Below are 27323 nucleotides of genomic sequence, written 5' to 3' on the forward strand. Positions count from 1 at the left end.
GTTAGATATCATGTTATCGTCAGTGAGTAAGCATGGTATAAACTGTGGCATCTGCAGACTATGCCAAGTCTGGCAGGATTCACAAGCTACTTTTATGATAATGATCTATGAGATTTTATATCAATGCACTTCTGGACTGTGTACATGTGTAAATGTTAAATGCCATAAGCTTCCACTAGAAGAGAAGGGCAACAGATGTCAGCTGGTGTCAGGTATCTGTAAACAGCAAAAGCACAAGGGGCTTCTGTTCTTTCGGTCTTTTGAAAAACATCACACTCCAATATCCCTTTCAGCTTCTTTTAAAGAGATAATCCCTCTTCTGGCAGGTCATAACTATCCAAAATACTATAACACCTTGTTTTTTTTGTAATATTTTCAATATGCTTCAATTTTTAATACAGTACTTTTCTTTCCTTTGCAGTGTCAACCATTACTTAATTGTATAGTTGCACATCAGGCACTTGTGCCAATTATTTGCTGTGTCATTGCCTGCTGGGTAATGTACTCAAATAACTCAGGGTGGCTAGACTTAGAGGCTTCCCTTTAGGGAAATACTGAGTTCAACTGGCACCTGGTTGCAAGGTTGCGATTGGAAATTTAATGTGGATGAAACTGCAAAATAGGCCATCACGTTGAACTCCCATTTTATGGTACAGTTCACAAGAACACACAGGTCCACAGGGCATTCCTTTGTCACAAACCTCATTAATAACCATTAAGAAGAAACAATGATGGCAAGTAATGTCGTTCACTTTTAGAATGCCCTGTGTTCAGCAATGAAAATCAAGTGGTTAACAGCTGATCATTAGTTGGACATTGAATAGTTGTGTATATGATACAGATAGACCCAACAATAAGAATACTTTCAACATGAAACAAAGAACAAAATTTTCTCATGAAACCATACCTGAATAGACTTAAAGTCCCCTGACGCATAGGCTCCCAGAATAGCAGCACCCACTAAAACTGATTCCACCTCCTCGGCAAGGACGATTGGCATACCTAAATAAGATATTTTGATGTCAGTGTTATGTGCAATACAGAACAAGAGTACAGTTTAAGAAACCGTGTCTTATATTAATCCTCAGCACAATTTATACTTGCATTTTTATCTTCATTTATTCATAATGAGCTCAAAATCTGTTTGTTATTTAACAACCTAATGAGAAAAGATTGCATTGCCCTAAAGTGAATACCTGATGTCAACTTGTCAGTGATAAGATGCTGAACATGGCAGGATATTTCATTCATACATGCTGTCCTTAGGTGAGACACTGTGGATGTAATAAAATGTGTGCTGATTGTATTTGCTGTATATGTTTTTATAGAACCATAGAACACTACAGCACAGTACAGGCCCTTCAGCCCTTCATGTTGTACTGACCCATATAATCCTTTTTAAAAAAAGTACTAAACCCACACTACCCCATAACCCTCCATTTTTCTTTCATCCATGTGCCTGTCCAGGAGGCTGTTAAATACCCCTAATGTTTTAGCCTCCACCACCATCCCTGGCAAGTCATTCCAGGCACTCACAACCCTCTGTGTAAAAAAACTTACCCCTGATGTCTCCCCTAAACTTCTCTCCCTTAATTTTGTACATATGCCTTCTGGTGTTTGCTATTGGTGCCCTGGGAAACAGGTACTGACTATCCACCCTATCTATGCCTCTCATAATCTTGTAGTCCTCTATCAAGTCCTCTCTCATTCTTCTACGCTCCAAAGAGAAAAGACCCAGCTCTGCTAACCTTGCTTCATATGACTTGTTCTCCAAACCAGGCAACATCCTGGTAAATCTCCTCTGCACCCTCTCCATAGCTTCCACATCCTTCTTATAGTGAGGTGACCAGAATTGAACACAATACTCTAAGTGCGGTCTCACCAGAGATTTGTAGAGTTGCAACATGACCTCTCTACTCTTGAACTCAATCCCCCTGTTTATCAAGCCTAGCATCCCATAGGCCTTCTTAACTACCCTATCAACCTGCGCAGCGACCTTGAGGGATGTATGGATTTGAACCCTAAGATCCCTTTGTTCATCCACACTCTTAAGTAACTGACCATTAATCCTGTACTCAGTCTTCTGGTTTGTCCTTCCAAAATGCAACACCTCACACTTGTCCGGATTAAACTCCATCTGCCATTTTTCTGCCCAACTCTGCAGCCTGTCTATATCTTGTCTTACAAGATGGCGGCGCGACACAGCTTGCAGCGGTCACTCTGGAGCTGATATGTTATTTGTTAAGCGGGAGTGCCGTGCGCGATCCTAATCTAATGAAAAACAGATGTGGGAGCATGGAGCACGGAGGAACATCTGGAAATCTCCAGGAAGGCCCTCTTCATTGCTGCTGCTGTGAGGTCCGGGTCTCTGCTGAGAAGAACAGGCCCCCAGTCCTCGGGGTCGCGTTGCCGGTGGCCGTTGGGAGGGGCGTCTTAATACGCTCGGCAGAGGAGGGTGCTCGGAGAAGCTGTGCCGGAGGGGATGGTCAGAGGCTTGGAGGTTCGACGGATTCAGAGTCCGCTGCAGTCAGGTCGCTTTCGGTGTGTGCTGTGTCTGTGAAGCTGGGTTCGATGGAGCTTTCATCGTGTGCTGCGTCTGCGAGGCTGAGTTGGGTGGCGCCGTGGACATCCATAGCGGGGGTATACCCTTCTGCCACTGGCGTGAGATGACGAGTCTATCGGGACCCTGAGGACTTGTGGAAACTGTGTGGTTTCTTTTGAACTTATAGTCTTTTAACATCTTTGGACTATTTTTACCGTGTCCATGGTCTGTTTTTTCTCAAATTATGGTATTGTTTGCACTGTTGTAACTATGTGGTTTTGTGCAGGTCTTGTAGCTTTAGTTTTTGGTCTTGTTTTGTCTGGTGGAATTGGCGCTCCTTTCCAGGGTACGCGCTAAGATGGTAGCGCGATATTAATATGCAGCAACCTCTCCGGACTCTGGATTGGGGATTGCCAAACGTTATGTGGATTTTCTGGTGTTTTGTCATGTGCTTTGTTGATATCATTCTGGAGGAACGTTGTCACATTTTTTAACTGCATTGCATTTGTGGTTTTTAAATGACAATAAACTGAATCTGAACTGAACTGATCTGATATCCTCTTGTAACCTTCGACAACCTACAGCTCCATCCACAAATACTCCAATCTTCGTGTCATCCGCAAACGTACTCACCCATCCTTCCGCCTCTACATCCAGGTCATTTATAAAAATCACAAATAGCAGGGGTCCCAGGACAGATCCCTGCAGCACTCCACTGGTCACCAACCTCCAGGCAGAATACTTTCCTTCCACAACTACCCTCTGCTTTCTTCCTTTAAGCCAATTTTTTATTCAAACAGCTAAGGTTCCACTTATCCCATGTCTCATGACTTTCTGGATGAGTCTCTCATGAGGAACCTTGTCAAATGCTTTGCTAAAGTCCATGTAGACCACATCCACTACCTTACCCTCATCAATTTCTTTTGTTACCTCTTCAAAAAACTCAATCAGGTTCGTGAGGCATGATCTTCCCTTCACAAAGTTGAACCTTCTCTTCTCTACTTCGACCTCATCCTGATCAAGATCCTTTTCACTTGTGAATACTGAAGCAAAGTATTCATTTAGGACCTCCCCAACCTTCTCCACTTCCAGGCACATGTTGCCCTCTTTATCCTTTAGTGGTCCCACCTTCGTTCTCGTCATCCTTCTATTCTTCACATACGCATAGAACGCATTGGGGTTCTCCTTAATCCTACGTGCCAAGGCCTTCTCATGCCCCCTTCGAGCTCTCCTAAGTCCTTTCTTTAGCTCCTTCCTGGCTACCCTATATTTCTCATAAGCCCCTCCTACTTCCTGCTTCTTATATCTAACATATGCTTCTTTCTTCCTCTTGACGAGTTGCCTCACGTTTCGTCAGCCAGTTCCCCTTTCCTACCATTTTTTCCTTGCCTCAGTGGGACAAACCTATCCTGAAGCCAGCTCAAGTGGTCCCTAAACTTCTCCCACATTACTTCTGTGCTTTCCCCTTTGAACATCTGTTTCCAATTTACTCTTGCTAGTTCCTGCCTCATCCCTTCAAAGTTAGCCCTTCCCCAGTTAAGATCTTTACCATTTTGTCTGATTTTATCCCTTTCCATAGCTATGCTGAAGCTAAGGGAGTTGTGGTCACCCTCACCAAAATGCTCCCCCACCAAGAGGTCTGTCATCTGACCAGGTTCATTGCCCAGAACTAGATCCAGTATAGCCTCTCCTCTCGTCGGCCGGTCCACATACTGTGTCAGGAGTCCCTCTTGAACACACCTGACAAATTCAGCCCCATCTATCCCCCTTGCAGTCAGGAGGTGCCAGTCAATATGAGGGGAGTTGAAATCTCCCATAACTACTACCCTGTAGCGGTGTGCTACACGCAGCGCTGAAATAACGACACGGAGTCGGTAAACTGCAGTTAAAGAAGATTTTATTCGAACTTCGCGGCTTCGCTTTAAAGCCTCCCTGATCCCGCCCTCCCCGGGCGCGGATGCTGTAGGGGGCACGTATTCACAGTCCCGCGCAGGCTTTTCCCTTTGTTGGTGAAGCAGACCTGGCGCCCTTTTGGGACTGGCCTTTGTGCCGGCGCGCTGGCTATTTGTGAGCCGGTTCGAGTGCGCTAGGAAGTGGGTCGCCACATAACCCCCCCCCCCCCCCCCCCCCAGAACCGGCGATACACCGCCCAATGTCCACAGTCTGGGCTGGACCCTGTTTGGGAGGTCTGCCTCTGTGCCGCGGTGCCGGAAACTTGACTGATTGCTCCAAGTCCACATGGGCTGGTTTGAGTCGGTCCACCGTGAAAACCTCCTCTCTCCCCCCAATGTCCAGCACGAACGTGGACCCATTGTTCCTGATCACCGTAAACAGCCCCTCGTAGGGCCGTTGCAGCGGTGGCCGATGCCCGCCCCTTTGTACAAACACAAACTTACAGTTCTGCAGGTCTTTGGGTACGCAGGTCGGGTTCTGCCCATGCTGCGAAGTGGGTATGGGGGCCAGGTCACCGAGCCTCTCGCGTAGTCTGCCCAGGACTGCTGCGGGTTCTTCCTCTTGCCCCCTTGGGGCCGGTATGAACTCCCCGGGGATGACCAGGGGTGCGCCGTACACCAACTCAGCCGACGAGGCGTGCAGATCATCTTTGGGCGCCGTGCGGATGCCGAGTAGGACCCAGGGAAGCTCGTCCACCCAGTTAGCTCCTCTCAGGTGGGCCATGAGAGCCGACTTTAGGTGACGGTGGAAACGCTCCACCAGGCCGTTCGACTGTGGGTGGTAGGCAGTGGTGTGGTGCAGCTGTGTCCCCAAAAGGCTGGCCATAGCTGACCACAGGCTGGAGGTGAACTGGGTGCCTCTGTTGGAGGTAATGTGGGCCGGTACACCAAAGCGGGACACCCAGGTGGTGATCAGTGCCCGGGCGCAAGATTCGGAGGTGGTGTCGGTGAGCGAGATCGCCTCTGGCCATCTTGTGAACCAGTCCACGATAGTCAGGAGGTGCCGCGCTCCTCGCGACACTGGCAGGGGCCCCACGATATCCACATGAATGTGGCCGAAACACCGGCAGGTGGGGTGGAACTGCTGCGGCAGAGCTTTGGTGTGCCGCTGCACCTTGGCCGTCTGGCAGTGCATGCACGTTCTGGCCCATTCACTGACCTGCTTGCGGAGTCCGTGCCAAACAAACCTGCTGGAGTCCATTCGGACGGCTGTCCTGATGGAGGGGTGCACTAAGTTATGAATGGAGTTGAAAACGCGTCACCGCCAAGGTGCCGGGACGACGGGACGGGGCTGGCCGGTGGCGACGTCACAGAGTAGGGTCCTCTCACCTGGGCCTACGGGGAGGTCCTGGAGCTGCAAACCGGAGACTGCAGTTCTGTAACTAGGGATCTCCTCGACTGCCTGCTGCGCCTCTGCCGGCGCCTCAAAGTCTACCCCTTGGGAAAGGGCGTGAATGTTAGGGCAAGAGTGCGCGTCCGCCACGACATTGTCCTTACCTGAGACGTGCCGGACATCCGTTGTGTATTCAGAGATGTAGGACAGATGGCGCTGCTGGCAGGACGACCAGGGATCGGTCACCTTCGTGAACGTAAAGGTAAGCGGCTTGTGGTCCGTGAACGCGGTGAAGGGCCTACCTTCTAAGAAGTACCTGAAATGCCGGATTGCCAGGTATAGCACCAACAGTTCCCGGTCGAAAACACTGTATTTGAGCTCGGGTGGCCGCAGGTGTTTGCTGAAAAAGGCCAGGGGTTGCCAGCGACCCGCGATGAGTTGCTCCAGAATCCCACCGACTGCCGTGTTAGATGCGTCCACTGTGAGGGCGGTAGGGACGTCCGTTCTGGGGTGCACTAGCATCGCGGCGTTTGCCAAGGCTTCTTTCGATTTGATGAAAGCGGTGGTGGACTCCTCGACCCATGTAATGTCCTTGCCTGGACCCGACATCAGGGCGAACAGGGGGCACATGATCCGGGCAGCTGAAGGGAGGAAGCGGTGGTAGAAATTGACCATACCTACGAATTCCTGAAGGCCTTTGATTGTGGTGGGTCGGGGGAAATGGTGGACTGCATCTACCTTAGTGGGCAGAGGGGTTGCCCCGTCTTTAGTAATCCTGTGGCCCAGGAAGTCAATGGTGTTGAGCCCGAACTGGCATTTGGCTGGGTTGATTGTTAGACCGTACTCACTCAGTCGGGCGTAGAGTTGACAGAGGTGGGACAGATGCTCCTGATGACTGCTGCTGGCTATGAGGATGTCATCCAAGTAGATGAATGCGAAGTCCAGGTCGTGTCCCACTGCGTCCATTAACCGCTGGAACGTCTGTGCGGCATTCTTCAGGCCAAACGGCATGCGGAGGAACTCGAAAAGGCCGAACGGGGTGATGAGTGCCGTTTTGGGGACGTCGTCCGGATGCATCGAGATTTGATGGTATCCCCAGACGAGGTCTACCTTGGAGAAGATCCGTGCACCGTGCAGGTTTGCTGCAAAGTCCTGAATGTGTGGCACAGGGTAGCAGTCCGGTGTGGTAGCCTCGTTCAGCCTGCGGTAGTCGCCGCATGGTCTCCAGCCCCCTGTCGCTTTGGGCACCATGTGCAGGGGGGAGGCCCATGGGCTGTCGGACCGCCAGATGATCCCCAATTCCTCCATCCTCTTGAACTCCTCCTTCGCCAGTCGGAGCTTGTCCGGGGGAAGCCGCCGAGCATGGGCGTGGAGGGGGGGGGGTCCCTGGGTCGGAATGTGGTGCTGTACGCCGTGTTGGGGCATGGCTGCCGTGAACTGCGGTGCCAGAACCGATGGGAAATCCGCCTGGACTCTGGTGAAGTTGTTGTCGGACAGCGTGATGGAGTCGAGGTGTGGGGCTGGCAACTGTGCTTCTCCCAGGGAGAACGTCTGAAAGGTCTCGGCGTGGACCAGTCTCTGCCTCGGCAGGTCGACCAGCAGGCTGTGAGCCCACAAAAAATCCGCACCCAGAAGCGGTTGGGCTATGGCGGCCAGTGTGAAGTCCCACGCGAACAGGCTGGAGCCGAACTGTAGCTGCACCGTACGGGTGCCGCAGGTCCTTACTGTGCTGCCGTTCATGGCCCTCAGGGGGGGACCCGGTGCCCTGTTGCGGGTGTCGTAACTCGTCGGAGGTAAGACGCTGATCTCGGCACCGGTGTCGACCAAAAAATGGCGTCCCGACCTCTTGTCCCACACATACAGGAGGCTATCCCGATGGCCAGCCGCCGTAGCCATCAATGGCAGCTGGCCCTGGCGTTTCCCGGGAACTTGCAGGGCGGGCTACAGCGGCGGGCTTCTACGCCCCACCGCTGGTGGTAGAAGCACCATTGTTCGTTGGGCTCCTCACCCCTGCCTCCGGGGTTAGCGGGCTCTGTGGCCGTGCCTGGTCTGGTTTGCTGCTGGGAGCGTGGCCTGGTGATCTGTGCGACAGACGCCCCACTCACCTTCTTGGCGTTCCACAGCAAGTCCACCCGGGCTGCCACCTTCCGGGGGTCGCTGAAATCCGCGTCGGACAGCAGCAGGCCTATGTCCTCGGGCAGCTGCTCCAGGAATGCCTGCTCAAACACGAGGCAGGTTGTGTGTCCGCCGGCCACAGGCAACATCTCATTCATTAAAGCCGATGGAGGTCTGTCTCCCAAGCCATCCAGGTGCAGTAAACGAGCAGCCCGCTCACGCCGTGAGAGTCCGAAAGTCCTTATGAGCAGGGCTTTGAATTCCGTGTACTTGCCGTCCGCTGGGGGAGACTGTACGAACTCCTCAACCTGGGCCGCTGTTTCCTGGTCGAGGGAGCTCACCACGTAGTAGTAATGTGTGTCCTCTGAGGTTATCTGCTGAACGTGGAATTGGGCTTCTGCTTGCTGGAACCAGAGGTGAGGTCGCAGCGTTCAGAAGCTTGGCAGTTTCAACGAAACCGCATGAACAGATGCGGCGTCGTTCATCTCCGATCCAAATATAGTTTGGACCGTCGGGGTCACCAATTGTAGCGATGTGCTACACGCAGCGCTGAAATAATGACACGGAGTCAGTAAACTGCAGTTAAAGAAGATTTTACTCGAACTTTGCGGCTTCGCTTTAAAGCCTCCCTGATCCCGCCCTCCCCGGGCGCGGATGCTGCAGGGGGCACGTACTCACAGTCCCGCGCAGGCTTTTCCCTTTGTTGGTGAAGCAGACCTGGTGCCCTTTTGGGACTGGCCTTTGTGCCAGCGCGCTGGCTATTTGTGAGCCGGGTCGAGTGCGCTAGGAAGTGGGTCGCCACAACCCTGTATTTCCTGCACCATTCTAAAATCTGCCTATCTGCTCCTCGGTGTCCCGAGGGCTATTTGGGGGCCTACAGACTACTCCCAGCACAGTGATTGATCCCTTCCTATTTCTGACTTCCACCCAGACTGATTCCTTGGACACTCCTCCTGCAGCGTCCTCCCTTTCTATAGCCGTGATACTATCCCTGACCAGCAATGCCACTCCCCTCCTTTTCTACCTCCCATCCTATTCCTTTTAAAACAGCTGAAGCCTGGGACCTGCATCATCCAATCCTGCCCTCCTCCAACCAAGTTTCAGTAACGGCCACAACATTGGAGTTCCATGTACTAAACCATGCTCTAAGTTCATCCTCCTTGTTCCTAATACTCCTGCCATTGAAACAGACACATTTCAACCCCTTTAACTGGCTACAATTATGTTCTGTCCCCTGCCTGTCCTTCCTCATCAACTCAGAACTCTTAGCATCATGCCCTTGTCCTTCTACCTTAATCCTTGCACTCACATTCTGATTCCCACCCCACTGCCAAACTAGTTTAAACACTCCCAAACAGCTCTATCAAACCTGCCCGCCAGGATATTGGTCCCCGTGGGATTCGAGTGCAAACTGTCCTTTTTGTACAGGTCACACCTGCCTCAAAAGAGGTCCCAATGATCCAGAAATCTGAATTCCTGCCCCCTGCTCCAATCCCTCAGCCACGCATTTATCCTCCACTTCATTCTATTCCTATTCTCACTGTTGCGTGGCACAGGCAGTAATCCCGAGATTACTACCTTTGAGGTCCTGCTTTTCAACCTCCTTCCTAACTCCCTGTAGTCTTCTTTCAGAACCTCCTCCCTTTTCCTACCTATGTCATTGTACCAATATGTACCACGACCTCTGGCTGTTCGCCCTCCCACCGCAGGATATCTTGGACGTGATCTGAAACATCCCGGACCCTGGCACCTGGGAGGCAAACTACCATCCGAGTTTCTTTCCTGCGTCTACAGAATCGTCTGTCTGAACCCCTGACTATAGAGTCCCCTATCACTACTGCCTTCCTCTTCCTTTCCCTACCCTTCTGAGCCACAGGGCCAGACTCTGTGCCAGAGGCACAGCTACTGTCGCTTCCCCCAGGTAGGCTGTCCCCCACAACAGTACTGAAACAGGAGTACTTATTGTCAAGGGGTACAGCCACAGAGGTACTCTCTAGTACCTGACTCTTCCCCTTCCCTCTCCTGACTGTGACCCATTTCTCTGTCCCCCGTGGCCCCGGAGTGACCACCTGTCTGTAACTCCTCTCTATCACCTCCTCACTCTCCCTGACCAGACAAAGGTCATCAAGCTGCAGCTCCAGTTCCCTAACACGGTCACTTACGAGTTGCATCTTGATGCACTGGGTGCAGATGTGGCCATCTGGGACACCAGGAGACTCCAGGACCTCCCACATCTGACACTGACCACAGAAAATTGGCCTCACATACATACTACCTCCTTTTGCAATCAACAACTGCCTCACCTCGTCTCGTTACCACCGTGGAGCTAAAGCCCTTTCACTCTGATGCCTCTCACTCCGCTGCCTGCTCCCAATGCTGCCCGCTGGATATGGCTGCCTTCTTTTTAAACTGTTCGCGCTCAACTGGCTAATGTCACGCGCCTGCGCAGTCTGGCCTCTCTGTTCCCCCGAGAACTCAAAATGTCTTCCCGCTGGAAATCCTTAGGTGCTCTCCCGCTGCCTTCTTGTTCCGAATTTATAACATTTATTTTTAAATTAAAGAAAAAATATTGAGGTGCTAAAACAAGCCACAGTCACCAAAATCCTGAACATAAAATAACTGACAACCAGTTTAACCTTGCCTTCCTAACAAAGATGGCTGTCAAAAGAGCATAAATGATTCTGAATGTTTTGCACATTCAGAATTACTGAAATGTAAGCAAATATGAAACTAAAACATTTAATACTTAACACTATAAGTGTTTAAAATATTCAAATTAATTAAAGGATTATTAAAGTACTAATACATTAGCACATAGTGGCCTTTCTCTATTGAAGTCAATGAAGGAGACCTTTTTGAGTCAAAAAAGGATCTGGTGATCCTGGGCCAGTTTTAACACATTCTGAGTACAGAGTCTTTAAAGGATTCCCCAGCATAACTGACCATAAGGCCTTAAGACATTAGAGCAGAATTAGGCTACTTAGCCCATCATGTCTCGCTGCCGTTCCATCATGGTTGATTTATTATCCCTCCCAAACCCATTCTCCTGCCTCCCCCCTGCAACATTTGACACCCGGACTAAGCAAGAACCTAGCTACCTCTGCTTTAAATATACTCAGTGATTAGCTTCCAAACCATCCATGGCGATGAATTCCACAGATGTACCACCCTCTGGCTAAAGAAGTTCCTTCTCATCTCTGTTCTAAATGGATATCCCTCTATTCTGAGGCTGAGCCCTCTGGTCATCGACTCACCTACTATCGGAAACATCCTCTCCACATCCAATCAGTCCTAGGGCTTTCAACATTAAATAGGTTTCAATGAGACCTCCCCCCACCCTCATGTTTTTCCAAACTCCAGTGAATACAGGCTCAGAGCCATCAAAAGCTCCTCATACGTTAACCCCTTCATTCCTGAAATCATTCTTGTCAACCTCCTCTGGACCCTCTCCAATGCCAGCACATCTTTTCTTAGGAAAGGGGCCCCACAACTGCTCACAATACTCCAAGTATGATCTGACCAATGCCTTATAAAGCCTCTGTATCACATTTTTGCTCCTCTCAGAATGAGTGTTAACATTGCACTTGTCTGTCTCACCACTGACTCAACCTGAAAATTAATCTTCAGGGAATTCTGTGCAAGGCCTCCCAAGTCCCTTTGCACCTCTGATTTTTGAACTTTCTTCCCATTTAGAAAATAGTTTACACCTTTATTCCTTCTACAAAAGTGGCACTTCGCTGCACCACATTCCATATGTTCATTTTCCCCATCTGTCCAAGTCCTTCTGCAGACTCCCTGCTTCCTCAACACTAACTGCCCCTCCACCTGCCTTTGTATTGTCTACAAACCTGGCCACAAAGCCATCATATCTGTCCTCCATATGATTGGCATATACCGTAGCTTGAAAATGAAATAGTCCCAATACTGACCACTGCAGAACACTACTTGTCACTGGCAGCCAAACAGAATGGGGCCCCTTTATTCCAACACTTTGCCTCCTGTCATTCAGCCAATCTTCTATCCATGCTAGTATCTTTCTTATAATACCATGGTCTCTTATCTTGTTAAGCAGCCTCATGTGCAGCACCTTGTCAAAAACCTTCTGAAAATCCAAGTAAACAACATCCACTGCGACTGTAACTTTGTACTCCATCTTTAGAGCACACAAAGGAAATTACCAGTATTGACAAAGACATGCAAAAAGCAAGAACTTTTGCCAGTTAGAAGAGGAAATTCCAGTAGTTCCATGCAGAACTCTTCAGATTTCCCCATAGAATCCAGCCAATATTATTGTAATCCATTTGAATTTAAGTGTTGATCAAGGTGTTAATTCCACCACTGCTGTTTTCAAATGTTGAACTCTTACGTACTGAGCGCCTAGCAGATGAGAAATCTACAAAAATAGAAGCAAAGCAAATGAAAAGTCAATGTAAATATAACTGTATTCAAGCATGTGAGTAAAAGCACTCACAATTCGGCAGTATATCAAGTGAACCAATACAAAATATGTTATTGAAAAAAATTCTATGCCAATCATCCACAGCAGGGCAATGGGGATAAAACATAACAGCCTGGAAATTGAACCTAAATATGTGCTTGCTTTATGCATAAAGTTTGCTTGGTGCATATCTTTAATTCATTTCTGGTTGCAGTCCTACACATTGTGAAAATGGACAGAGCACACCCAGTCTCAATCTATCCTTGCAGAGAGTATCATTTCTGCAACTTTATTTGCACAAAATATGACATCATTGATGTGTGAGCAGCCATTTCTGCCTTTCTGGCAGATATTGGAGCAAAATTGTGCAATCTACAACTTGTGCTGTAAATCCCCAATGAAACAAGGAGAAAACCAAATAGAAAGCTTACAAGTAGACTTTATTAACTGGGACACTGCTGTTCTGGAGTGAAAAACAAACTGCTGGAGGAACTCAGCAGCTCAAGCAGTATCTGTGGAGGCAGAGGGATGATTGATGTTTCAAGCTGCAGCCATACATCAGGATCTTCTCTCTACTTCCACAGAATAGCTGAGTTCCTCCAGGAGGTATATATTGCTCCAGACTGCCACATCTTCAATGTCTTGCTTTTCCACTGCCGTTTTGGTCTATGCATCTGCCTGACTAAATTGGGAACATTAGACCATAAGATCGATGATCTCAGAACTAGGGTGCTGAATCAGAGAGTCATTAGGACCATGTGTGTCCTTTGTTTCACGGAATTCTGGTTAACTCCTTCTGTACCAGATGCAGCAATTCGGATCGATGGGTTAAACCTACTATACACCGTCAGGATAAATCTATAGATTTTCTCAAAAGCAGAGGTGGAGGAGTATGCCTCACGATCAACTCTTCTTGGTACACAAATATATCAGTGCTGCCCCAATTCTGCTCACCAAACTTGGAATATCTAGCAGTTAAGTGCCGTCCTTTTTACCTACCATGGAAGAGTATCAAGATCATTTTGGTAGCTGTATACATTCCACCTGAGGCCAATGTCAATCAGGCTTGAGATGATCTGAGCAGTAGGATCAACATGCACGAAACAGCGCACCCTAACGCTTACACCATTGTTTTGGGGGATTTTAATCAGGCCAGTCTGAAAAAATCACTAAGCAATTACCATCAACAGATCACTTGCAATACAAGAGGAAACAACACACTGGACCATTGTTACACCACCATCAAGAATGCCTACCGTGCTATTCCACAACCTCACTTCAGGAAGCCTGATCACCTGGCTGTACTTCTACTCCCTGAGTACAGGCAGAGACTGAAGACTGCAGCACCAGTAGTGAGGACCAAAAAGGTATGGACAAGGGAAGCACAGGAGCACTTACAGGACAGCTTTGAATCGGTGGACTGGACTGTATTCAGGGATTCAACTTTGAATCTGGATGAGTATGCTGCAGTTGTTACGGACTTTATTAAAACCTGTGTGGATGAGTGTGTGCCTACAAAGACTTGCTGTACATTCCCAAATCAAAAGCCGTGGATGAACCAGGAGGTAGGTCATCTGCTGAAGGCTAGATCTGTGGCATTCCAGTCTGGCAACCCAGGCCTGTACCAGAAAACCAGGTATGATTTGTGTAGTACTACTTCAAGGGTGAACAGACAATTTCGAATGAGTTCAGAGGTAAAATGGGATGTACGGCAATTCTGGCATGGTTTGCAAGACATTACTTCTTACAAAGCGAAACCCAGTAGCATGAATGACAGCGATGCTTCACTACCAGATGAGCTCAATGTCTTCTATGCCTGTTTTGAAAGAGAGAATATGACTACAGCTGTGAAGATCCCTTGCTACACCTGATGACCCTCCGATCTCTGTCTCAGAGGCTAATGTTGGGCTGTCTTTAAAGAGAATGAACCCTCACAAGGCAGAAGGTCCTGATGGAGTACCTGGTAAGGCTCCGAAAACCTATGACAACCAACTGGTGGGAGTATTCAAGGACATTTTCAACCTCTCACTGCTACGGGCTAAAGTTCCCACCTGTTTCAAAAAGGCAACAATTATACCAGTGCCTAAGAAGAATAATGTGAGCTGTCATAATGACTATAGCCCGGTAGCTCTCAGATCTACAGTGATGAAATTCTTTGAGAGGTTGGTCATGACTAGACTGAACTCCTGCCTCAGCAAGGACCTGAACCCATTGCGATTTGCCTATTGTCACAATAGGTCAACAGCAGACGCAACGTCAACGGCTCTTCACACAGACTTAGACCACCTGGACAACCCAAACACCTATGTCAGGATGCTGGTCATTGACTGTAGCTCAGCATTTAATACCATCATTCCCACAATCCTGATTGAGAAGTTACAGAACCTGGGCCTCTGTACCTCCCTCTGCAATTGGATCCTCGACTTCCTAACCAGAAGTCCACAGTCTGTGTGGATCGGTGATAACATCTCCTCCTCGCTGATGATAAACACTGGTGCACCTCAGGGGTGTGTGCTTAGCCCACTGCTCTACTCTCTCTATATCCATGACTGTGTGGCTAGGCATTGCTCAAATACTATCTATAAATTTGCTGATGATACAATCATTGTTGGTAGAATCTCAGATGGTGACGAGAGGGCGTACAGGAGTGAGATATGCCAACTAGTGGAGTGGTGTCACAGCAACAACCTGGCACTCAAGGTCAGTAAGACGAAAGAGGTGATTGTGGACTTCAGGAAGGTTAAGATGAAGGAACACCATCCAATCTTCATAAGGAGATCAGAAGTGGAGAGAGTGAACAGCTTCAAGTTCCAGGATGTCAATATCTCTAAGGACCTAATCTGGTCCCAACTTATTGATGCAGTTATAAAGAAGGCAAGACAGTAAGTATACTTCATTAGGAGTTTGAAGAGATTTGGGATGTCAACAAATACACTAGAAACTTCCATAGATGTACCGTGGAGAGCATTCTGACCGGTATGGGGGGGGGGGGGGGGGAGGTGGGTCTACTGCACAGGACTGAAAGAAGCTGCAGAGGGTTGTAAATTTAGTCGGCTCCATCTTGGGTACTAGCCTACAAAGTACCTAGGACATCTTCAAGGAGCAGTGTCTTAGAAAGGCAGTGTCCATTATTAAGGACCTCCAGCACACAGGGCATGCCCTTTTCTCACTGTTACCATCAGGTAGGAGGTACACACTCAATGATTCAGCTACATGCGTCTTCCCCTCTGCCATCCAATTCCTAAATGGAAATTGAACCCGTGAACACTACCAGATTATGATCTTCTGGTTAGGAAGTTGAGGATCCAATTGCAGAGGGAGGTACAGAGCGCAGGTTCTGTAACTTCTCAATCAGAATTATGGAAATGATGGTATTAAATGCTGAGCTATAATCGATGAACAGCATCCCTACATAGGTGTTTGTATTGTCCAGGGTAATCCAAGGCCGTGTGAAGAGCCTTTGAAATTGCATCTGCCATTGATCTATTGCGGCGATAGGCAAATTGCAATGAGTCCAGGTTCTTGGTGAGGCAAGAGTTCAGTCTAGTCATGATCAATCTCTCAAAGCATTTCATCACTGTCGATGTGAGTGCTACTGAGCGATAGTCATTATGACAGCTCACATTATTTTTCTTAGGCACTGGTATAATTGTTGCCATTTTGAAGCAAGTGGGAACTTTTGCCCGTAGCAGTGAGAGGTTGAAAATGTCCTTGAATACTCCAGCCAGTTGGTTGGCACAGGTTTTCAGAGCCTTACCAGGTTCTCCACTGGGGCCTTCTGCCTTGCAAGGGTTCACTTTCTTTAAAGACAGCCTAACATCAGCCTCAGGCATTCAGGTGAAGCAGGAATCTTCACAGCTGTAGTTATTTTCTCCCTTTCAAAGCAGACATAGAAGGCATTGAGTTTAACTGGTAGTGAAGCATCACTGCCATTCATGCTATTGGGTTTCACTTTGTAGGAAGTAATGTCTTGCAAACCCTGCCAGAGTTGCCATGCATCTGATGTCACCTCCAAATTGTCTCTTTGCCCTTGAAACAGCCCTCAGCATATCTACCTTGCCCATACCTTCTTGGTCCTCAGAGCTGGTGCTGCAGTTATCAGTCTGTGCCTATACTCAGGGAGTAGAAGTACAGTCAGGTGATCAGACTTCGCGAAGTGAAGGCATGGACTAGCACAGTAGGCATTCTTGATGGTGGTGTAACAGCGGTCCAGTGTGTTGTTTCTTCTGGTATTGCAAGTGATCTGTTGATGGTAATTCCTTAGTGATTTTTTCAGACTGGCCTGGTTAAAATCTCTCAAAACAATGGTTTCGGTGTTAGGGTGCACTGTTTCATGCATGTTGATCCCATTGCTCAGATCATCTAAAGCCTGACTGACATTTGCTTGAGGTGGAATGTATATCGCTACCAAAATGATCCCAGAAATCTCTTGTGGTAGATAAAATGGATGGCACTTAATTGCCAGATATTCCAGGTCTGCTGAGCAGAATTGGGAAAGCAGTGATATATTTGTGCACCAAGAAGAGTTGATCATGAGGCATACTCCTCCACCTCTGTTTTTGAGAGACTCTATAGATCTATCCTGACGGTGTATAGTAAACCTGTCAATCCAAATTGCTGCATCCAGCACAGAAGGAGTTAACCAGGATTCCATGAAGCAAAGAACACACTGAATGTATTTGATGTAATTCATGAATATTTAACTTTTTGGTATAAACTACAACTTTCAGTAGTACTCATTCCTTAAAACAGAACACACATCGGCTGATGTACTGTAGCTCATGAAGCTGATAGGTCTGAAGGTAGATAGATCATCTGGATCAGAACCCAAGGGTTCTCAAAGAAGTAGCGGAACAGATTGTGGAGGCATTAATAATGATCTTTCAAGAATCTCTAGATTTTGGCATGGTTCTGGAGGACTGGAAAACTGAAAATATCACTTCAAGAAGAAAGGGAAGCAGAAGAAAGGAAACTATAGGCCAGTTAGCCTGACCTTAATGGGAGGAAAAATGTTGGAATCGATTATTAAGGATGAAATTTTAGGGTATTTCGAGGCACATGATAAATATGCCAAAGTCAGCATGATTTCCTTTAGGGAAAATCTTGCCTGACAAATTTGTTAGAATTCTTTGAGGAAATAACAAGCAGGATAGACAAAGGAGAATTTGTAGATGTTCTTTACTTGGATTTTTAGAAGGCTTTTGACAAGATGCCACATATGAGGTTGCTTAACAAGAACCCATGGTATTACAGGAACGATACTAGCACTGACCGAGGATTGGCTGATTGGCAGGAAGCAAAGAGTGGAAATAAAGGGAGCCTTTTCTGGTTGGCTGGTGATGACTAAAGATTTTCTGAAGGGTTTAGTGTTGGGACTTCTTCCTTTTATGTTATATGTCAATGATTTGGATGATTAAACTGATGGCTTTATGGCTGGACAATACTAAGATAGTTGTAGAGGCAGGTCGTATTGAGGAAGCGGGGGGCTGCAGAAGGACTGGGTAGATGGGGAGTCTGGGCAAATAAGTGACAGATGGAATACTGTGTTGGTAAGTGTATGGTCATGCACTTTGGTAGAAGGGACAAAAGTATAGCCTATTTTCAAAAATTCAAAAATCCGAAGCACAAAGGGACTTGGATGTCCTCGTGCAGGATTCCCTGCAGGTTAATTTGCTGGTTGAGTTGGTGGTGTGGAAGGCTAACACAATGTTAGCATTCATTTTGTGAGGACTAGAATGTAAAAGCAAGTATATAATGCTGAGGGTTTATAAGGCACTGAAGAGGCTTCACTTGGACTATTGTGTTCCATTTTGGATCCCTTATTTAAGAAAGGATGTGCTAACATTGGAGAGGGTTCAGAGGAGGTGTTAATGAGAATGATTCTGTGAATGAAAGGGTTACCATATGAGGAGAGTTTGATGGCTCTTGGCCTGTACTTGCTGGAATTTAAAAGAATGAGGAGTGGTGGGAGGGATTTCATTGAAACCTATTGAATGTTGAAAGGCCAAAACAGAGCAGATGTGGAGAGGATGTTTCCTATAGTGAGGGAGTCTACGAATAGAGCGCACAGCCTCAGAATTGAGGGACACCATTTAGAATGGAGACGTTGAAGAATTTCTTTGTTCAGAGGGTTTGTAAGCTGTGGACTTCGTTGCCACAGCTGCCTGTGGTGTCTAGATCATTGGTTGGATCTAAAGAAGAGGTTGATAGATTCTTGATTTGTCAGGGAATTAAAGGTCATGGGCAGAAGGAAATGTTACGGGTTGAGAGGGACAATGGATCAGTCATGAGGAAATAGCAGAGCAGACTTGATGGGCTGAATGATCCAATTCTGCACCAATCTCTTATGGTCTTCTGATTGTGTTTATTTTATACATTTATAGCGACATTTACGTTTACTCTTCATCAACTGTTGCATAGTTATGAGCAGTCTTATTTCAGCATTTGCAAAGCAAGCATTTTGCCAACAATTTCTATCACATCAACAAAAACAAACTATCTGCATTTATGCAGTGGCTTTAGGTATAAAAATAAATCAGTGGTTGGCAGAAATCATCAAGCTGTAGAACAGGGGTTCCCAACCTGGAGTGCCCGCACCCCTAGGGGGTGCGAGATGGAATTTCAGGGGGTGCGACAAAGAGTGGCTTGTGTCCTTGAGTGACGAGTCACGAGGCATTACTCAGCCAGCTGCCAGTGTGCCTTGACAAGTGATAGTAATGTTTGTCCCAAGCACACTCCAGTCTCCCGCTGCCCGAGTCGAGAGAGACGTAAACTCACTCCAGTCTCCCGCTGCCCAAGTCAGCATTGAGGATTCTCATCAGTGTTACCCGGGAAGTTACACCTCAGAGTTGAGGAGTCTCATCAGTGTTACCTGGGAAGTTTTATTTTATTAAACAAAATATACTTTATTCCAAAATAAAATTATATACAATAACCATTCAAAGACTTACAATTCTTTACAGTTGGTACCATTACTGTTTTTACATTTTCAAAGTTCTAATGTTTTGCCACCCATGTTGTTCTTTCATATTTACATTCAGGGGGTATACCCCCAAACCCCCACCCCTGAACTCCCACGGGAGAAGGACCCTAGACTGTGGTCCTTCCCCACCGGGCCCTTGAGGTGGCTGCACCGAGTTTGAGTGTGTCCCTCAGCACGTACTCCTGCAGCCCAGAATGTGCCAGTCCGCAGCATTCCCCCACGGACATCTCCGTGTGCTGGTAGACCATCAAGTTTCGGGCTGACCGGATGCTGGTCTTGGTGTGCATCCCCGGGAACAGCCCGTAGATCAGAGAGTCCTCTGTTACGCAGCTGCTGGGGATGAACCTCGACACTGCTCCTTCCATCCTTCTCCACACCTTCTCCACGAACCCACAGTGTGCAAAGAGGTGGGTCACTGACTCCTCCTCACTGCAGTCCTCCCGTGGGCAGAGGGGTGTGGAGACGATGTTCCAGGCGTACAGGAGGGATTGGACTGGGAGGGCCCCTCTCACCACCAGCCAGGCGAGGTCTTGGTGCCTGTTGGTGAGGTCTGGCGATGAGGCATTTTGCAAGATGAACTGGACAGTCTGCTCAGGGAACCACCCCACTGAGTCCATCACGTCCTTCTCCTATAGTGCCTGCAGGACCTTACGTGCTGACCACTGCCTGTTGGCCCTGTGGTCAAAGGCATTGACCTGAAAGAACTTCTCTATGAAGGACAGGTATGGCGGCAGCGACCAGCTGACAGGGGTGTTGCGCGGGAAAGGGGCCAGACCCATCCTTTGTAGCCAGGGCGACAGGTAGAACCTGGGCATGTAGTGGTACTTGGTGCCCATGTACCCGGGATCCACACACAACCTGATGCAGCCACACACGAAGCTGGCCATCAGGGTGAGGGTGACATTGGGGATGTTTTTGCCCCCATTGTCCAGGGACTTGTGCATGGTGGTCCGTCTGACCCGCTCCATCCTGGATCCCCAGACGAATCTGAAGACGGCTGGGGTGATTTCCGAGCAGAAGGAGCGGGGGACTGGCCACACCTGCGCCAAGTACAGCAGCCCTGAGAGCACCTCACACCTGATGACCAGGTTCTTGCCCGCTATCGATAGGGAGCGCCCTCCCCACAGCCCCAGTTTCTGTTTCACCTTGGCAGTCCGCTCCCGCCAGTTCCTGTTGCCCGCCTCGGCCCCTCCAAACCAGATCCCCAACACCCTCAGGTGATCAGCCCTGATGGTGAAGGGGACGCTGGATCGGTCGGGCCAGTTGCCGAAGAACATGGCTTCGCTCTTCGTGCGGTTGACCCTGGCCCCTGACGCCTGCTTGAACTGTTCGCAGATGCCGATCAGCCTGCGAACTGACCTCGGATCAGAGCAGAAGACGGTGACGTCGTCCATGTACAGGGAGGTTTTGACTTGTGTCCCTCCGCTGCCTGGCAGTGTCACCCCTCTTATGTGTCATTCCTCCTGATGGCTTCGGCAAAGGGTTCTATGCAGCACACGAACAAGACAGGGGAGAGAGGGCAGCTCTGCCTGACTCCAGACCTGATGGGGAAGCTGTCTGTTTCCCACCCGTTGACCTGGACTGCGCTACAGATGTCCGTGTAGAGCAGTTTGATCCAATTCCGGATTCCCTCCCCAAATCCCATTATGGAGAGTACATCCGCCATGTACGTGTGCGATATCCTGTCGAAGGCTTTCTCCAGGTCCACGCTGACCAGGCAGGCGTCCACCCCCGTCCTGCACGTAGGTGATGGTGTCCCTCAGCAGCACGAGGCTGTCTGAAAGCTTCCTGCATTGGAGTATAAAAGTTGCATTGTTTGTTGTGTAACCAAAACTATGTAGTCAGCTTTGAACTTGCTATTTGCTGTGCATGTATCCAATTTAGTAGGAGAATGAAATCTGAAGAATGTAGAAGACAATGGTGTGTTAATGAGAGGTAGCTAAGAGATGTAGACTAGAACATGATTAAGTCAATGGGTAGAAACAATAGTGGCTGATGTACTTGTGATACGCAACTATAGACCGATTGGATATGCTAATGCAACTAAACCAGGAGATTGCTATAAAAAATGCTATGTACAAGGATCGGTGGGCAATCAGCAACTAGCTCAATGACTGTCTCAGCTTTGATTTGCAAATTAAAGTTTAATACTTCTTGAAGAATCTTCTGCGTCTCCTGGTCGTTTGTGGGGCACGAGAAACCACGACAAAATTGGCGACTGTGACAGGGCCAGAAAGAGACCCGCGGAAAGAAAACGGCAGATTGGGGACGCTTCCCAGTCCTCTAGGGACCCCCACAAGGCTAACAGAATTAAGGGTGCACCCAAACAAAAGGTAAGCGCTTTTTGCGACAATTTGAACAAAGAATTCTGTTGGTTTTGGGGAGGTCTTGGAGTCTCAGAAGTGTGGAACCACTGCTGAAGGGTCTCTCCGGTCCAAAGAATCTGGCAGAATTGGGGGTTAACAGGAGGCTCAGAGGATTGATCAAGAACACTGCAGTGAGGGTAAGTACAAATAAGCTAATAAGTTAAGAAAAATTCCACGTGGTGTTGGTAAATCCCTGTGGATACCGCTTCGTATGAAACTAAGGTCTGAACGGGCAGGGAAAGGGAAAACAGAGAAAATCCCTGTGGATACCACTTCGTATGAAACGAAGGTCTGAACGGGCAGGGAAAGGAAAATAGAGAAAATCCTCGTGGATGCCGCCTTAAGAGATAAGGGTCTGAATAGACGAGGTGCAAAGAGAAAGTTCTGTGGATACCGCTCTGAATAGAGGTCTGTACGGGCAGAACAGAATAGGAAACAAGGACAGTCCAATATATAGTTTAAAGCGCTGGTAGATAGACGATAGACTAGGCATAGAATTAGAGTAAATAATATTATCCAGTAAACGAACTGTGAATCTCTGAAATACCTTAAAAAGAGAGAACAACATGACAGGTAAAGGAACGGCAGTAGAGATTCTGAGCAAAAAATCCCGGTAAATAAATATGAGATCACAAAAACTTCAGAAAAATGGGAAAAGAGAACCAAAAACCTGGTCACAAAATGGCCAAGAGAAGGAATGTTTGACGTAAGCTTGTGCGAAGAAATGGAGGCACTAATTAAAAATTACAAACCAAACGATAAATCTAAGAAAAGAGGGCAAAAAAGAGAACGAGAAATGGAAGTGCTATAACTCTTCAGAACGGAGGGAGAAAGGCTGAGGAGGACAGGTAGAATATTGATTACAAGCGAGGAAGACACTAAGGTGCTGGAGAAACCGCCTGTTAGAGAGAGAGGAAGGTACAGTGAGAAGCTGGCTTCAGCTCCGTACCCGGATGTGAAAGAAACAGAAAAGCCCCCTCCCTATAATGAGGAAGGAACTCCTAAGCTGTGCCCCCTGCTGATGGGAACAGTAAACATGCAGGGAGAAGTACAAGTTTGGGATAATGAGGAGGAAAAAAGACAATACGAGAAGGAAAAAGCGGTGATATGGAAGGAGATACAGGCAGAAAGGATAAAGGTGGAACAGGCAAAGAGAGAAATGAAAGAAGAGATTGAACGGATGAAATACTTGAGAGAGGAAAAGGAGTATGAGGAGTATCGGTTATACCATAGAAATAAACAGACTAGAAAAGAAAGTGGCTCATCAGGGCAGGAAGAGATGAGGCATTCAAGAGGAAGTGGAAAAAAGATAGGAGATGAGAGTCTTGGAGAAACACAAGAGAGAAGGGAATCAAGCACGAGTAAGGATCATGAGGAGTCCCTGCCACAGGTGTACAAACACGGACAGGAAGAAAGAGAAGGTGACTCATTGGAGGAGCAAGAGTTAAGTGGAGAGAGAGAGGATGCGAGAATTTGTGGGGAAGAGGTAGGAGGCAGAAGCCTAGAAGAGCAGAAGGAGGCGGTAGGGGAGCGACTTGCGGAAGTAGAGAGATAGCTAGATAAGTTACTGAGAGGGGATTGCCAGAGGAGATGCGAAAAATACTCCAGGGGCCAACCAAGTATTGAATCAAGACAGAAAGGAAGGACTCCACAGGGAGACCGAGGGAAGAAGAGGACCCCAGAGACATTTGTGTGGGAGGCAGTAAAGACATACCCTGAGACAGATGGGGAGTCAGGCGAGGAGGAGAGCCAGGGCAGGTGGGAAGAAGGAGGAAGAATGATGCCGTTGTTAGTTAAAGGATCAGGACAAGTGCAGTATATCCCTTGGGGATCCCAGGACCTAGAAGGGCTGAAAAACACACTGCCCAATCTACATGAAGGAGCAGGGAAATGGATTAGAGCCTTTGAAAAAGAAACGGCAGGACGATTATTGGCTATGGGAGATTTGAAGGCACTATTGATAAGGTTGATGGGAACGTCCAAATTTAACGAACTAATGGAAATGGCTGGCATAGTAAACTTGAACGACCCGAGAACTGATGGAGACGGATTTGACAGAGTGAGGCAGAGGGTATGGCAGGCCCTCAGGAAGCTTTATCCACCCAAAGTGGACCCCAAAGCCTTAAAGGGGCATCCACTGGGAGACGCTGAAAACCCAGCAGCCTACGTAGAAAACCAGTTGAAAAGGTGGAGACTGGAGACTGAGCAAGAGGTCTCTTTATAAATAGCTTATTTATCACCACACTGTTCCGACATAGCATTTTGGATGCAATGCCTCCGCAAGTAAAATCCAAACTGGAGGAAGTGGTTGGGCTGACGTCAATGACTCCACAAGAATTTAGAGACCACGTAGTCCATGCGGTTGAGAAATACCAGAAAGACAAACGAAGGTTGGCTGAGCAGCAGGAAGAGGTGCAAAGAAAGTTAATATAAATGCAGCTTGAAGAACTCAAAAAGAAGGAAAAAGAGAAAAGCAAAAAGATGCTGCCAGCAACCACTGGTCCGAGTACAGCCATCGAACTGGATGAAGCACCGCTATATAGAGGAACCGATCATACTGTAAGACAAGGGCCATAAAACCCCATGCCAATAATCAACGTCTTTGGAGGAGCATTCCCACAAATGCCCTATCAGGAACAGACTAAATTCAAACAGCCCAGACAGGACTGGAAGTCCCAAGGAGGCAGTGTGGAAACAGAGAGGTTTTAAAAAAAAAACAGTGGAGATCCCATACAACATTGTCAGCAAATTCTAGACTTAATAAAAGCCATAATGAAACCTAAAGCATTGGCTATAGTAAAATGCCAGGCACATGAAAAGGGAAATGATGTAATAACAAAGGGAAATCAAGCTGCGGACGAGGCAGCCAGAAAGGCGTCTGGATGTACATCAGCTGTCATTGCCCCCCAGGTAAGCCTGGCTCCAGAACCTGTGGTAGAGGACCTAATTGAAATACAAGGTAAGGCAACTTTGGCAGAACAGACAATGTGGAGATGAAGGGGGGCCAAGCAGAACCCGGAAGGCTTGTGGAGCACGGAAGACGGTTTGTTGGTAGCGCCCACCCCTCTACTGACGATTCTGATTTCAGAAGCGCATGGGATTGACCATTGTGCAAGGGGGGAAGTGATAAAGAAAATAAAGAAGGATGGTTTTTGGTCACCTTATGTACAGGCTTCAGTGGACTTTGTCTTGTCACAGTGCGAGGTATGCGCACAGAATGCAGGGTTTGGACATCAGTTATTTGACTGGTTAGAAAGTAGACTCGGAGGATGGGGAGCATGGCTGACTAAAATGGCAATAACTGTCAGTATTGTATTGTTGAGCTGTACGCTTGTGCTGTGCTGTTTTCTTCCTTGTCTCAAGTCTCTTGTAGTGCGTGCTGCAACCAAACAATTTCCGATGCTCGTGGCAATTACTGAAGCAAGCTTATTGGAGAAAGAAACACCGAAAATGTATCGTTACAGCCTACAACACCTGCAGGATGAACAAGAGCAAAACGACGTGTGGGAGTAGATTGTAAGGGCTTCTGAGTTTTTTTCCCTGTCTCAGGTACAAAGGGACAGGTTTTTGGCTCAGCGGCCCAGGGTAACAGGGAGAGAATACTTTGAGGTCTTGGCGCAGAAAATTATAGTTTAACCCGAGATTTGGGAATAAGTGCTTGAGTTTATTGGGGCTTTTGTGCGCGGACTCTTAGTCTTCTTTCTCTGTATTGGAGTATAAAAGTTGCATTGTTTGCTGTGTAACCAAAACTATGTAGTCAGCTTTGAACTTGCTATTTGCTATGCATGTATCCAATTTAGTAGGAGAATGAAAACTTGCTATTTGCTATGCATGTATCCAATTTAGTTTGCCGTGTAACCAAAACTATGTAGTCAGCTTTGAGTTTGCTATTTGCTATGCATGTATCCAATTTAGTAGGAGAATGAAATCTTAAGAATGTAGAAGACAATGGTGTGTTAATGAGAGGTAGCTAAGAGATGTAGACTAGAACATGATTAAGTCAATGGGAAGAAACAATAGTGGCGGATGTACTTGTGATACGCAACTATAGACCGATTGGATATGCTAATGCAACTAAACCAGGAGATTGCTATAAAAAATGCTATGTACAAGGATCGGTGGGCAATCAGCAACTAGCTCAATGACTGTCTCAGCTTTGATTTGCAAATTAAAGTTTAATACTTCTTGAAGAATCTTCTGCGTCTCCTGGTCATTTGTGGGGCACGAGAAACCACGACACCTGCCCGGTACAGCACAGGTTTGGTCTGGGTGGATCACCTGCTCCAGTGCAGACTTGACCCTGTTGGCAATAGCCTTGGACAGGATCTTGTAGTCCTCATTCAGGAGTGAGATGGGCTTCCAATTTCTAATGTCTTCCCTCTCCCCCTTCTGCTTGTACATGAGGGTGATGATGCCTTTCCTCATGGATTCTGACATGCTGCCTGCCAGGAGCATGGCGTTGTACACTTCCAGCAGGTCGGGGCCCATCCGGTTCCACAGAGCCAAATACAACTCCACCGGTAAGCCGTCGATTCCGGGAGTCCTACCCGACTCAAAGGAACAGACGGAGCCAGTCAGCTCGTCCAGGGTCAGTGGCTGCTCCAGACTCTCCCGCTTGTCGTTGTAAGACCTGCATGATAGACGACAGGAAGCTGCGGGAGGCTGTGGAGTCTGTGGCTTTTTCTCCGTACAGACTGGCATAGAAGGACCTGCAGATCCTCAGTATGTCTGTCTGCGAGGACACGACTGAGCCGTCCTCTTCCTTAAGGTTGTGGATCACAGAGCTCCCCCTGTGCACCTTTTGGAAGAAGAATCATGAGCACGTCTCGTCCTGCTCCATGGTTTGGACCCTCGATCGGAAGATGATCTTGGAGGACTCGGCGGCAAAGTGCTGCGCCTGCCGGCCCTTCACCTCCCGCAGTTCCTCCCTGACATCCACCCCCTCGACTGCAGAAGGAGGAGTTGCTGCAACTCTGTCTGGAGTTTACGCAGTTCCCTCTGCCCCTGCCTTGCTCTCTGGATGCCCTTGCTGATGAAGAACCTCTTGATGTTCTCCTTGGTGGCTTCCCACCAGTGAACCAGGGAATCAAAGAAGGCTTTCAAGGTTCCCCAACCCGTGTACTCCTTCTCTAGTTGCTCTATGTTCTCTGGGGTCAGCAGCTTAATGTTCAGCTTCCACGTCCCCCTCCCTGCCTTCCGGTCCTCCCGCAGGTGACAGGTGGCTCGCAGGAGGCAGTGGTCAGAGAAGAACCGGACCGGCGTGACGTTGGTGGTTCTGACCGTGAGGGGCTCTGACAGGAAGAGGAAGTCGATCCGGGAACAGGCTGAGCCGTCCGATCCTGTCCAGGTGGCTTGCGGCTGAGCTGCACCTGTGGGGGCACCAAAGGCGTCGCGCAGCTTGGCTGTCTTTACCGTGTCCATCAGGAGTCTGGAGGTACTGTCCAGCCTGCCGGATCATCCAGCCGCATCTATGGTGCAGTTGAAGTCTCCGGCCAGAACGACGGGCCGGGACGCCACCAGCAGCGGTGGAAGCTGCTCGAGGACGGCCCGTCGCTCGCTCCTCACGGGGGAGGCGTACACGTTGATCAGCCGGAG

The 27323-nt window shown here is 48.2% G+C and overlaps 1 protein-coding gene across 5 annotated transcripts in view; it reads right to left on the reverse strand.

Annotated features, from left to right (window-relative positions):
• Positions 1-27323, reverse strand: part of fggy (FGGY carbohydrate kinase domain containing) — a 311433-nt gene that overhangs the window by 34609 nt on the left and 249501 nt on the right. For 4 of the 5 annotated variants that reach the window (XR_012101045.1, XM_073063082.1, XM_073063081.1 and 1 more), the window contains one exon: positions 908-1002. Coding sequence is in view for 4 of the 5 variants with exons in the window: in XM_073063082.1 (XP_072919183.1) it covers positions 908-1002 (95 nt within the window). In the remaining variant the exon portion in view is untranslated. Of the gene's footprint in view, positions 1-907; positions 1003-18467; positions 21151-27323 lie in introns of those variants that run through there. The other variant, XM_073063084.1, reaches the window with a different exon arrangement.

The sequence above is a fragment of the Hemitrygon akajei genome, chromosome 12 (genome assembly GCF_048418815.1).
Source record: "Hemitrygon akajei chromosome 12, sHemAka1.3, whole genome shotgun sequence".
Classification (NCBI taxonomy): domain Eukaryota; kingdom Metazoa; phylum Chordata; class Chondrichthyes; order Myliobatiformes; family Dasyatidae; genus Hemitrygon; species Hemitrygon akajei.